Below are 13,534 nucleotides of genomic sequence, written 5' to 3' on the forward strand. Positions count from 1 at the left end.
CCAGTCTCTGTGCTCCGTCCTGGCTGCAGAGACCCCACACCTGACCCCAGGCTCTGCCCAGCTCTCAGGTCTCGTCTGAATCGGAATTGCGGGCAGCAGCTTCCGACTTCACCTGGGATTCCGGCCGGGCCAGGCAGCAGGGGAAGCCGGGGTGCTGAGCCAGAGAAGGGGTCACAGGTGCTGCTGTCCAACAGACCGCCTGCCCCCGGGAGAGAGGATGCGGTTTTCTCGACCCTTTGGGAACCAGGGACAGGCAGGCTGAGCCCGCCCATCCCCACCGTGGTCCTGGGGTGAAGTGCCTTTCTCTCAACCCCTCTGGTTTCTGCTCCTGCTCAAAACTGGCCGAAGATGGGCTTCTATTTCTCATATCCCTGAAAAGTTTCACGCTCTGGACACCAGGCAAGTCCAGAATCTTAGAGTCGCAAGAACAGGGAAAGCAGGAGGTCCCCCTGAGGCCCGCTCCTCGTGACCTGCGGTCCTGACTCTTTAGGTTGAAGCTGGGCTGCACCTTCTCTGTCCCACACAGCCCCGAGCACCACTGAAGTTACTATTAACGATGCAAACGAAAGAACGAAAAACACTACTCATTATTATGTTCCCAGTATCGTATTAGCCAAAAGGCGAGCATTCGGTCCACTTTTCAAAACCTGTGCAAGTGCTGTGGCATAAATGTGTGGGTTTGCCGGTGGCAGAACTGCTCTGGGAGGTGAGTGCCAGACTCGGGGGGCAGAAATGTGTGAGGGACAGAGTCATCGCAGAGGCAGGGCCTGGGGGACGGGGCGGGCTCCCAGCACTCCCACCCCCACGATGGGGTGGCTAGAGCTACAGCCCACGGAGCCACGCCCCACGGCGCAGGCGCCAGAAGCCAGCCAGCGGGGTTGCTGGCTGTACCATTCCTGGAGGCTACCACTGGTCGTCTGTGAATGAGATTGTGCTTTGAGTTCACAGCATAGAGTCAGTCCTGGCCACACTCAAAAAATCGCCTGAAATAGTGACATCGGCTCTTACCAAGCTGGGAGAGTCCCCTTCAGGATAGGATGGGATGGCAGGTTCCATCCTGGTGTGGGAGTCGGAGGACCCTTCTTCTGGCTCTGGCTGCTGCACCAGCGCACCCTTTGTGGGGGATGACACTGCCCCCTGGCCCTTGGTCCACTGACAAGACTGGGACGGCCTCCGTCTACACCCCAGTTATCAAAACCCAATTCGAGTTGGCACACGCACGTCTGCACGGTGGCCACACGGAGGCCGCCCGTGAGCGGAATCATCTGTACTTGTAAGACACTGCTGGTTTTTCAGGGCCACGGGGCAAAGGACTGCATGCTGGCGGCTTAAACAACAGAAGCCCTCACAGTCCAAAGTCAAGGTGTCGGCAGCTGTGCTCCCTGCAGGGGTCTGGGGACGCTTCCTGCCTCTCCAGCTTCGGGGGCCTCCAGGCATCCCTGGGCTTGTGGCCCCATCACCCTGACCTCGGGCTGTGTCTTCACGTGGCCTCCTCCCCCGTGTCTGTTTCCTCCCTTTGTCTCCTAAGGACACTCTCGTGGATTTAGGGCCCACGAGGGTAATCCGAGGTGCCCTCCTGTAGAGGCCCCTACTTATATCTACAGAGACCACCTCTGTGCTCCCCCCCGGACGGTGCTCAGCTCATTGGCCTGGCTTCCTGGCACGTTCTGTTTCCCATGCCTTGTCCACCCTAGCTCCCACTGGCTACCTCAGGCTCTGGACCCTGGGCGCCCCCCACCGAGGACCACCCAGACGGGAGGCAGAGGGCGTCTGTGGGCGGGAAATGGCTGGAGCCTCAGGCTATACCTAACTCCACATACTAGGCATGAGAGTGTTCCTTATTTTAAAACCTGAAGTCCGTCCTCTTGGTTGAAATGCATTCCTGACCACATGCTCGGAGGCCCGGGCAGCTTCCATCCTCGGCCACACGGTGTTCCCCCGTGTGGGAAGCTGCTCGTGGACCGCGGGCACGTGCAGGCTCTCACCCAGGTGGCAGGGGGACACCGGTGGGCACAAGGCGGCCCATCCATCTCACCAGGGGGACAGAACTTTGGCGACTCCTGCTTGGTGCTGCTCAACCAGGGAAGAGTTGCCCTTCATCGAAGCCTAGACCCAATGGAGCCAAAATAACCCCGGGCAGCCAAGGAAGGAGGGACGACCTCCAGCCAGCTCTGAGCCCCTTGGGGAGCTGCTGCCCAGGGTGGGGTGCCTTAGCCAGCTGGGGACCGCTCTGTCTGCTCACTGCTGGTCGGTGCCCAGCAGGGCCCCCTCCTCGGGGTGAGGTGCACGGGGTGGACAGACAGATGGCTCCTGGGGAGGAATGTCCTCACCACAGCCCAGCACGGTGACCGTGGACGCCCAGTGCCCGCTCTGTGGCCCACGCTGGCCCTGCCCTGCTGCACACCCCGCCTGGAGTGGATGTCCGATCGGGGCCGCCGACGTCAGGTGCGGGATCCAGTCAAAATGAAACCTTGGGGCCCTCGTTCCAGATTGTGAAGAATCTCATGATGGTGGCGGCCGAGCCCTGGGCCAGCACGGGATCCTCCTGGGGGTCCTAGGCGTGCGCAGCGCTGATCACTGCCCCGATTTTCAGGCGGTGCCCCCTGGGACTCAGAGAAGCTGAATAGCTGACCCAGGACACACAGCAGGCTTGGGGCAGGGCTGGCGCCCACCACCAGCACGTGCTTGGTACTCACCTTGGAAACCTGCTTTTGTGGCTCATAGACTTATCCTTGCAGTCATAAACCTGGGCATAAAGTCTTATTTAAGAAAGCCATATACATTTCTGATGGTTTAAGATGATTCCCTAATTTTTATTCTAATAAGACTTTCAGGACCTGGGGTCTGCTGTTAACTTTGCTTCTAAGACAGTCTCAAGGGGCATCAGCTCACCAACTCGGGGTGGAGGCCTGGTGTGTCCCCTTGGCTTTGGGGACCCCTCCTGCCCACGCATCCTTCTGCACCTCTGGTCATGCCAAACCTGCGGTGCTAACCCTGGCAACATGGCGCGTGGGCTCTGAGCACAGTGACAGACTCTGAGTTCTTCCCCGGGGCTGTTGGTCATCGTTGCTGTGATCATAGTGGCCGAGGTGGTGCCCCTGTGTCCATCCGAGGCAGCCTACCTTGGCTTTTCCTTTTTCCCAACGTTGCATGAGGCTGAGAGCGTATGGTGCCAGCACAGGCACGCACACGGTTTCCTGAATGTGCCATCAAGTTCGTTTAACGCCTGCGCACTCCGGGCGTGAGGGCCAGAGGACAGTAGGACAGTCGGACACCCCGAAGTCACGGCGGACGGCGTTATAAACTGCAGGGCTTGAGGTGGGTGTGTGAACAGGGCGGCTTTCTGTGGTCCCTTCAAGAGGACGTGGATGTGCATCCGCGTCATAGAGGTTATAAAAATCGAAACAGTTTAACAGAAATCAAAGCCATTTTGATAAGCTTGTTCTTCCAGCATCTGTGAAAATCCATCAGAAGACGTCCACTGCAGGGGAGTCACTGGCTCTGCCTGACACCGTGTCTCGTCGTCTGGAAGGGATCCCGGGACAGGGGCACCATGCCTCCCCGGAAACCACGCCGGGGTCAGCTGCCCCGTGGGGGCAGAGTCCGCCCCTCAGCCCAGTCCGAGCCTTTCCCACTTCGTTAAACTGAGAATCTGTTTTTCTGTGCTGCCTTCTTAGCACACGGAGATCTCAGCACGATTCCTAGTCTGTTAAGGCAGTAGCTACTGGGTCAGCTACCCTCCCCCTGTGTTCTGTGAACACACGCTCTTGAGAAGCGCCTCCCCCATTTCCTGCTGTTCGGGGGCGCGTCCCTGCTGGGGGTTGGGGTCTGCGACCCCTCGGCCCTGGCACGTCTTCACCGGTGACAACAGCAGCTGCCTGAGCCTGTGTGGGTTCAGTTGGCTCTGCTCCCGTCATTGCATTTCCTGAGTTTGCAAAGGAAAATGGGTGTGTGTGCAGCAATAGCCAATATGCCTCAAATTATCACTGAACAGACTTCCACTTCCAGGCAAGATGGAGTAACCACAGGAACTAGATGTACCTTCTCACGTGAAACAACCCCAAACTGGATGAAATCTATGAAGCAATGGTTTGCAAGGCACTGGACAGCAGGTGACAAAGGACAGTGACCCTGAGTGACGGGAGCCCCAGCTGGCGTCCTAGATAGCGTCCAGGTGCAGGGAGAGGGCCCGGGCGGAGCTGGCAGCCTCCCCAGGTGAGGGGACAAAGCAGAGAGACTGGGAGGTCCAAAGTGGACAGAGTAGCACAGAGAGAGCTGCACAGCCCCCTAGAGTGTGCAGCCGAGTGCTGATCCCCTCACCTAGGTGAGGACACCAGCAAGGCTGGGAGTGGACCACTGCAAATGTCAGAGGGGGCAGAGCCTGACACACACAAGGTCATGAGCGATGCGTGTACCAGCCAACAAGAAGACTTCACAATTCTTGGGCGTTGGGGTGCCTGGAAAGAAAGGGATTGCTCTGGAGAGGGGATGGGAGACCGCAGTCCGAGCTCTGCCCTGGTCTTGCCTACAAATCTTAGCAGCAAGGCAGAGGGACCAAACTGCATCTCAGACCAAACTTCAAGAAAATTTACTGTATAAGAATACAGAAATATCTAGCACCCAAAAGGTACACTTAACAATCACTGGCATTCAATGAGAGCTATTAGGTGTGCAAAGAAGCAAAAAAAAAAAAAAAAAAAAAAAAATAAGACCCATAATGAGAAGACAGATGAATCAATTGAAATGGACCTAGAACTGACACAGGGCAATAAAACAGTATTATAACTTATTCCACGTGTTCTAAGACTATAGCAACACTACCGATTAAATTCATGGAGGTAAAAACTACGATGCATGGGATAAAATACACAAGGGGTTACTGGCAGGTTAGACCATGGAGAAGTGTAGCAATGCCAACTATCCAAAATGAAACAGAGATAAAAGAGAATTAAAAAAAAATCATCACAGGGACTTCCCTGGCGGTCTACTAGTTAGGACTCTGTGCTTCCTTTGCAGGGGGCACGGGTTTGATCCCTGGTTGGGGAGTTAAGATCCCACATGCTATGTGGCACCACCAAAAAAAAAAAAAAATCATCAGTGACCTGTGGGACAGCTTGAAGCAGCCTAATGTATGTTTAGTTGAAGCTCTTGAAGAAGGGGAGAAAATATTGGGGTTGGAGTGCAGAAAAGATGTTAGCAAAAAAATGAATGCCAAAATGTTTCCAAATGTGATGTAAACTAAACCCAAAGGTGCAAAAAGCTCGATGAAGCCCAAACATGAAGACCCAGGGGAGGCTCAGCGTGTACAGCAGTCCCACTGCTCAACTCCGTGGTCACGGGGAGCCCTTAAGGCAGCAGGAGACGGCACCCCACAGGGCGGAGGTGGGGACAGAGGTGAGGTCCCTCACCCACCCGCCCCCGTGACCAGAGGGTTGCTCGGGCTTTGTTTTGGGAAATAATCCCTGTGTGCCTGAGCAGAACCCACATGTTCCAGAAAACGAGTCCAGGGTCCTGATGATGCCCCCTAAATCGGGCTTGGTCGTCGTGTTGTCCCATCTGTATTTTTACTTCCTTTCCAACGTGGTGGCCTGACACAGCCGAGAGGGGTGTGTTGGAAGCACTTCTCCATTTTTCCCGTGGCTTCTGCCAATGTTTGCATTACACGTTTTCCTTTGACGGTGGTGAACTCAGCTTTTGTTCGTCTAAGAACGTGTTTCGGCTCTTTGTCCTAAGTGTGCACTGTTGGGTACACGCCTCTGGGTTGACACCCATTTCTGTCACACTTGGTGGACATCACTTCCCTCCTTTCGTTGTTACTGTCCAGAAGTCTGCTGTTCTCTGTAGGTGATCCGTTCTCTTTCTGCTTGTTTTCAAGGTCAGATGGTCTGGTGCCCTGCCTTCCTCTCCAAGGTGTCTAGGTGTGGGTTACTTTCTTTTTTATTTATGCAACTTGTTATACGTTATGCCTCCTGTACCTGTACTTTCATGTCCTTTGTTAGTTCAGGGGAGCCCTAATTCCTTATACCACTTCCCTCCCTGCGTTCTTGTCTTCCTGTCCTCTAGCATCTGAGACCCCATCTTTCCTCTGTCTCTGCCAACCTTCCCTTCTTTCTGTCCATCTCTCATCCTCTCTGCTGTGTCTGCATTCTGAGTAATTTCTTCAGATGATTTTCCTGTTTAATAACTCTTTCTTCAACTATGTTTAATCTGATGTTTCGTTTACCTGTTACGTTTATTTTAACAAGTATATTTATTTCTAAAAAGTCTATTTGCAGGGCTTCCCTGGTGGCGCAGTGGTTGAGAGTCCGCCTGCCGATGCAGGGGAAGCGGGTTCGTGCCCCAGTCTGGGCGGATCCCACGTGCCGTGGAGTGGCTGGGCCCGAGAGCCATGGCTGCTGAGCCTGTGTGTCCGGGGCCTGTGCTCTGCAACGGGAGAGGCCACAACAGTGAGAGGCCCGCGAACCGCAAAAAAAAAAAAAAAAAAAAAGTCTATTTGCATCTTTTACATATCTTCCTGATCATGAAGAAAATCTTCTTTTTGCTTATTTCTGTGACTTTCGTATATTTAAATATTTCATGCACCCTATTGAATATTCCATCTTTCTAATTCCAAATCTCAAGTTTCTGGGGCCTAAATCCACTTCTACTGTTTCTGTTGACTTCCACTCACAATGGTGTGTTTTCTCTGATCTTTGATTGTGAGCTTATTTTGATTGATCTTAAACCCTGAAATCTAGAAATCTAAGAAATCTAGGGTCTCAACTTCGGCCGCCTTATTTCAGTTTATTTCTGCTGGAGCCCCTGATTTAGTCCTGGAATCTTGCACCCAGCCCTGCTCTTGGTTCAAGGCCTAGTTTCAAAGAAGCCCCCCCTTCTGTGTGCTCACTACTTGTCTCCCAGCTCACTTTCTCTAGTTTCTTGAGAGTCTCCTCACTTTCTTCAATGCAGGACGCAATAAAAATGCGTTTTTAAGCAAGTGCTTATTGTTCTGCAGTAAAAATGTCACCATACAGCCTGGGAGCCCTTTCTTCATATCTCGTGTCCTAGGTCCTCAGTCCATATTCATGACTCAGAGGGCCATAGCCCTAACGCCTATCATGTAGTCCCTGCATGCTTTTTGTCAGTACTTTCTAGCCACCCAGCTTCTGAACCTGTTCTCTATTTGGGGGATCTTCTGGATCTTCTTTGTGAGCTTGGGTGGGAGGCAGAGACCACCTCCCCTCTGGAAGCCAGAGGCTCACCTTTTCTTAAGGTTGAGCTCAGATGAGCGGCTGGGTTCCCTCAGTCCCAAGAGCCCACGTGGACTTGGAGGTCCCCATGCCGTGGGGCCAGGGGAGCTGCCACCTGGTGCCATAATCCAATGTCACGTAGCTGGGGTGACAGAAGTTCCACTAGCAGGTCCTGTGGGGACCAGGTCTCTGCAGACTTGGGGGCCTGGGGGCAGGAGCCAGAGTGCTGCTGACAGCCCAGAGGGACACCCAAACCCTGTGGAGGAGGGCAGAGAGGGCTGGAGGTGGCAGGAAAACAGGGACAGGGAGGGGCCGCTCCGGGTTCCCCGCAGGTGAGAGGGCGCAGCAGTCTTCAGCTTGGAGGCAGGGCCCCGACTGTGTTGATGGGAATGAGAAGTGTGTGCGGTGGGGGAGGTGGGCTGTAGGAGGGCACCCCCACCCTGGAGAGGCCCAAGGGCGTGTGGGGGTCTTCTAGGTGGTCCCCAAGGGAGAACACATTCCATCAGGAGGAAGGCGCTGGAAACGGACTCTGTGACTGAAGAACATGGTCATGAGCAGCTGAGGCCAAGGGGCTCCTTGCGTCACGTACGACACATGCGTGTGCTCTCCCGATGAGGGACCACACAGGCGGCCTGGAGGCTGACCCTCTAGGAGAGGACGTCATCAGCGTGCGGCTCAGTGGAGGAAATGGGAGCTCAGTAGCCTGCCCAGGGCCTCGGCCCGTGCTGGTGGGGATGACCACGGCCGTGCGGGTGAGGCAGGCTGTGCCCTGGATGGTCACCGCCTGCAGGGGGCCCGATTCAGGGGAGTGACCGGGACAGGGCTGGGGTGGCTGCCCCCGGGAATGGGCTTGGGAGACAGTTCTGGAGGCCCAAACCAGGCCTAGTTCACACTGGACTTCCGAGCCCAGCACTAGTGTGGTGGGCAGGCCAGGGAGCGGCGGCCAGGCCTTCACAGAAGCAGCCACTTGAAACCCGGGGACTTAAAATTTACCAAGACTGATTTCAAGGTTATTGCCATTAAAATTAATTTTTATTTTTTCTTATAAAACTTACTAAGGAATTCTGAAGAATCTTCTTAAAAGCTACTTAAATTCATACAGTTAAAAACATTAATAGTCAACAGAGTAAAAACATGGCACCCACTCCATCTTGAATCCTCTTTCTTTCTGGAATAACACTTAGACGTGTTTAGAAAAATATGAAAGTCTTTAAAATATGGCTTCTAGAGTGAGTGAAATGCAGAGATCATAAAACTCTTCCCACGTAGCCAGAAGCAGAGGGGCTCATGCTCCCTCTTCCCTCCTGACTCTCACAGAGGGTGTGGGGTCTGAAGGTGGACCGCGGGGTCTGGCCGTGGACGGCAGGGCCCAGGTCTCCTCCTAGAATTGGAAATGATGCCAGGCTGTGTGAGCAGCTCTGGAGGAAGGGGCGTCCTGGGGCCCTGGGGGACACGCTTGCTCTATTGAGGCTGGGCAGCCCGGTCCTCGGGCTCTGGGACCTCATTCACTACGATCACGGTGACCTTGGTGGGGATGCCGGGCTCAGTGGCCTCCTTGGGGCTGCAGTCCTTCTGCACACTGATGACAGGGGTCACCTTCATCCCATACTCTTCTTCCTCGATGACGGGCAGGCTCTTGACTGTTGCCCACTCATGAGGCTCCTCCTGGCAGCTCCCGGGGAGGTCGAAGACCGTGGCCTCCAAGCTCCAGGGCTTCTGGCTGCTGGGGAGGACGTCACAGTGCCTCTGGGACCACATGTCTTTCCTGTGGCCATGCAGAGGGAACAGGAGAGAGTGCGTTTCCGGGACCGACTTCACAGGCAGCACACTGGCGGAGAAGGAGCCCTGGAAGGGGCTCTCAGTCGGCGCAGGTCCCTGGGCTCCTGCAGAAAAAGGAGACATTCCCGTGAGCACCTCGGAGGGGTGTGTGCAGGGGTGGGGGGCTCCGAGCCCAGGCACACGGCCCCGCACACGGCACACGGCGCCCCACCCGGCACAGAGCGGCCGTTGCAGCAAAGACCAGGCTCAGCTCTATGCACCTCTTGTCCTGCCCTTTTGCATTTCTGTAAGTTTTAGTTCATCCTTCCTCAAATGTGTTTGGTAATTAAGGAATAGTTTTCTGTTCTCTTCAGATATTTTGAACTTTGCCTTTTAGTTCTCTAAACAAAATAAATCCTCATAGTTATTTGGTGTTTTCGTCTGATGAGTCCCGAGGCCTCTGTGTCTGTTTCTGCTACAGTTTCTGTGGATTCTCACGCCAGTGCTTTGTCCCCATGTGAAGTCGGTCATTTTACTGAGAGCTGCTCACTTTCTGTGCAGTTCTCTTTGTGATGTCGTTGATGAAGGAGCAGCAAGCAATGAAGGGCGAGTCTCAGAGGGTCTCCGCCTGGCACCCAGGATGACCCTAACCCTCTATGTCACTTCTCAGCTTGAGGGCTCAGGGGATCAGCCCCCTTTCACAAAGTTAGGGACAGCCTGGTGTTCCGAATAGTCAGCAATGAGTTTTCTCTTTTCCTCACATCCCCAAGGTTTGAGGCTGATTATTCCTATGTCCTTTGGGGCTAGAGAATTGGGGTCCTCTGGCTCACCTCCACATTTTGGGGTTCCAGTTTTATGGGACAACTTAACCCATAAAGTCAAGTTGGCTCTGAACTTGGCCTTCTGTTTCTACCTCCTGTACGTCGGTGAAGATCAAGGTCACCAGGGTTGGCAGGTGCCCTGGGCTTCTCTCTAGGGGTCTCCCTGCCTCAGTCCCAGCCTGAGAACCCCTCAGCGCCTGGCTGGTTCATCATCACCTTTAGGAGGACCTCCACACGTGGGCGCACCCTCACACACCTATGGTGCTCGCTTGTCGGGAGCACCCTCTGTCCTCAGAATCAACCTGCACACTCGGGCTCATGGAACAGCCTCTCTCTTCTCCCCTCCCTGCTTCATTGATGCCATGTTTGTGTTTGTGAGCCTTCAAATCCAGCTTACGTGGAATAACGTAACATCAGTTAACCCTTCCAGCCTCCATCTCCCTTCCAGGAGTCAGAGTCTCCGAGTCCTACATCGAGCGTGCTGAAGAGTTAACAGCTCAAGGAGGTGCCCTGTGGGCTCTACCGGGATGCACACTCATGAGACGATATCGTCATGAACGTTAGTTGGTGAAAGGCTGAGTGGTGAATATTTTTTTAAACTCTGGAAGGATGAAGACTCACAAACAATGAAGACACTGCGTGAAATCACTCGAGACCCCGGCAGGTGGGATGTGGTGGAGCCAAGTTGGAGTGTCCATGGAGCACACTGGACCTTCTGTTCCAGTCACCATCCATACTCTCTGGTGGGACCTTGCCCCCTGTGGCCACCATGAGCTTGGCCACCATCACTGGTTGGGGTCCACAGCTCGGATTGGTGGCCACAGAAGGATGCCCAGAGCCAGCCCTCAGTCAGGGGCAGACGTTCGCTGCTGGTGCTTCGGCCAGTGTCCAGCTCCACCTCTTGGACTGCTTTTTGGCACAGAGTGGGGAAGGCAAACACATGGGATGTCAGGGGCTGTCTGCGGACACATCACAGAGACAACTGTCCCAGCCCTGAGTTTCCATGCTGATTTCTCTCTCCTTTTTTTTTTTTTTCCTTAGAAAATATTTAACTCTGTAGAAAATCACACTTGGGTAGATCTCAACATGACCCAAATTGCCAAATAGCTAACCTGAAGCTGAGCCTTGGTTTTCAGCCATGTCTCCTTCCATTTGCAGCTTTATTTCTTGTTGATCCTTTGCATTCTACAGAAAGAGAAGTAATATGGAATCCATGATGCAGTATTTGTTAAACTGCCAAAGGGGACAAAATGTAGTGACAAGAGGATGTTTTAGAGACAGACAAGGCTGCCTCTTCCCTGGATGAGCTCTGAGATGTGGGCAGTCGGTCACCTCTAGAGCCTCAGAGCATTCATCTCTGTGTGTGGCTAGAACCACCACTGCTTCTGGTGGAGAATGTTGGCTTTTTCTCCAGCATGTACATCAGGATAAAGACAAGTGTGCTTTGCCTAATGCGTGTGAGGGTCTCATGGAAGCCAAGGAGACCTGTGTGGGTTCCCAGCACGAGAAATGGGGGGTGCCTGGGGCACACACAAGTCATCGCAAACCTGCCAACTTCTCCATATAACTCGCTGCTCTGTGGTGCTGGGGTCTGGCTACCAGGGAGCCCCTAGTGTTTTACACCCACATCTGAATACAGGCATTTTTTTCCTTGCCCTGGTGCTAACCTGGCCCAGCAGACTGAAGACTTTATTGCCCCATGTCTGCCAGCTAGCCAACAGGAAGGGTGACCACAGCTCTTGCCAGATTTGCCAAAGGGTCAGGGATGGTGATCATTTCAACTTTCAGTGCTGAATGTGGCAGGAACCAGAGACTGCGACTATGCAAAATTGTTCTTTGAAAATTTGGAAAGACTTACAAGTAACCATGTCACTAGGAGACTTCTAAATCAAAACAGCATGTCTAAAATATGCTATAGTCCCCCTTCCCTGATCCAATACTTTAAAATTATAGTCAATAGATAAATAGATACATAAAGGGGTAAAGATATAACCTCAGGGGAAAACAGAAGGGAAACCCTTGCTGGGCCAGAAAAGACAACTCCCAAAGAGGAGGAAGCAAATGGGCACAGAAGGACATGGTCAGAGGAGTGTGCTGTGGAAGGTGGGAGAGACCCTCATGGAATCCTCCGTGAGGGGGGCAGGGTGCTGCTGTGGTTGTGTGGGGGGGGTACCCCCAATGGATAACTTGCTGGGACCACTGCAGGCCGAGCAGCCAGGCAAACGATCGCTGCTACAAACCTTCCTGAGTCCACAGGCAACAATGGGGTGTCTGCCCCCAGATGAAAGCACTGGAGCAGTAATCTTGGTAGAGACAGGGCAGTGTGAGAAACAATACACAGAGGAAGTGATGCCCAGGAAGCAAAGGTGAGGTGAGGTGTTGCCAAACCATCTAAAAATTACTGGAACTAAGGGGAAACAAAATATTACTTTGGAATGAAAATAAAAACCAGACAAAGCAGGTAGGTGAAACAGTGGAGGACTGTGGAATGGAGATTTGTGGGGAAGGATGTGGCCGATGACTGTGTTGAAGAAGGTTGTGTATCAAAAGTGCAGCAATGGTTTGCTAGGGAAAAGGGGTGCAGTCGCAAGCTTTAGACGTTTGTCCTCCACTGAGGTAACCCTCATGCTGTAAGGAGCTGTCAGTCACCCATCTCACACTTGGAGACTGATCAGATACTGTAACATCTTGGGGGGGAGGGAGAGGCCGCCACCCTCTGTTCTTTAGTCCTGCTGCGGCTTTGGGCAGAAGAACCTTCATTCCCAGAGCAGCTGGCTGATGCACTCCACAGGTTTGGGGTTGTGTGTTTTGCTTGGTCTGGCCTTGCCCTGAGGGGCAGGCACAGGTGCCTGCCTTGGTTTTGGCCCCCTTGGCAGCAAGAGCTTCCGTCAGTGCCACCTTCTGGAAGATTTAAAGGGACAGAACCTTTCCCCTCTATTTGCAGCCAGACATTTAAGAAAGTCTTTGTCAGGTCACTAGCTGACCACAGAGATAACGGAAGAGAAATTTCAGTGATGAGAAATACACACTTGGCAAAAATAGTTTGGAAAAGTCACAAGCACATAGTTCCAACCTTCAACAGGCAAAAATCTATAATCCCTGAGGAGCGAATCTGACTTCCAGAGTTACCACATTATAATACTCGGAATATCCAGTTCTCAACAAAAAATTATAAAACATACAAAGAAACAGGGAGCCCAGACTTTCAAATTAATAGTCAAGGATATTGAATCGGCTGTCTCAAAAATGCTCAGTGCGGCAGAGGACATCATGGACAAAGAAGTAAAGGAGATCAGGAAAATGGTGTACGGACAGATAAGAATATCAATAAAGAGGTAGAAATTAGAAAAAGAAACTAAACGAATTCTGGAGCTGAAAAACACGAAAACCGAAATAAAAAATTCACTGGAGGAGATCAGCATATTTGAGCAGGCAGGAAAAAGGATCAGAAAACTTGATGAAACTGAAATTATCCAGTCTGAAGACCGTAAAGAAAAAAGAATGAAGGAAAGTGGACAGAGGCTGATGGACCTGTGGGACACCATCGAAGGTATCAACATACGCATTTGGGAGTCCCAGGAGGAGGGGAGAGGGGAAGAGAACAGAAAAATACCTGAAGAAATAATGACTGAAAGCTTCCCAAAGATGAAAAACATGCATCTACAAATCCAAGAAGCTTAACAAACTTCAAGCAAGGTAAACTAAAACAATCCACACTGCGATATT

At 52.7% G+C, this 13,534-nt stretch overlaps 1 protein-coding gene across 4 annotated transcripts in view; it reads right to left on the reverse strand.

Annotated features, from left to right (window-relative positions):
- Positions 1 to 8,239: 8,239 nt before the first annotated feature.
- LOC308616669 (putative palmitoyltransferase ZDHHC11B) overlaps positions 8,240 to 13,534 on the reverse strand; it is a 35,599-nt gene continuing 30,304 nt past the window's right edge. For 3 of the 4 annotated variants that reach the window (XM_081232981.1, XM_081232982.1, XM_081232980.1), the window contains 2 exons: positions 10,921 to 10,993; positions 8,240 to 9,112 (listed from right to left, as the gene is read on the reverse strand). In XM_081232981.1, coding sequence (XP_081089107.1) covers positions 8,691 to 9,112; positions 10,921 to 10,993 — 495 coding nt within the window. In that variant the 3' untranslated portion in view covers positions 8,240 to 8,690. Of the gene's footprint in view, positions 9,113 to 10,429; positions 10,718 to 10,920; positions 10,994 to 13,534 lie in introns of all 4 variants that reach the window. The other variant, XR_014015741.1, reaches the window with a different exon arrangement.

Source organism: Mesoplodon bidens (assembly GCF_964165515.1).
Source record: "Mesoplodon bidens genome assembly, chromosome: 4".
Taxonomy (NCBI): domain Eukaryota; kingdom Metazoa; phylum Chordata; class Mammalia; order Artiodactyla; family Ziphiidae; genus Mesoplodon; species Mesoplodon bidens.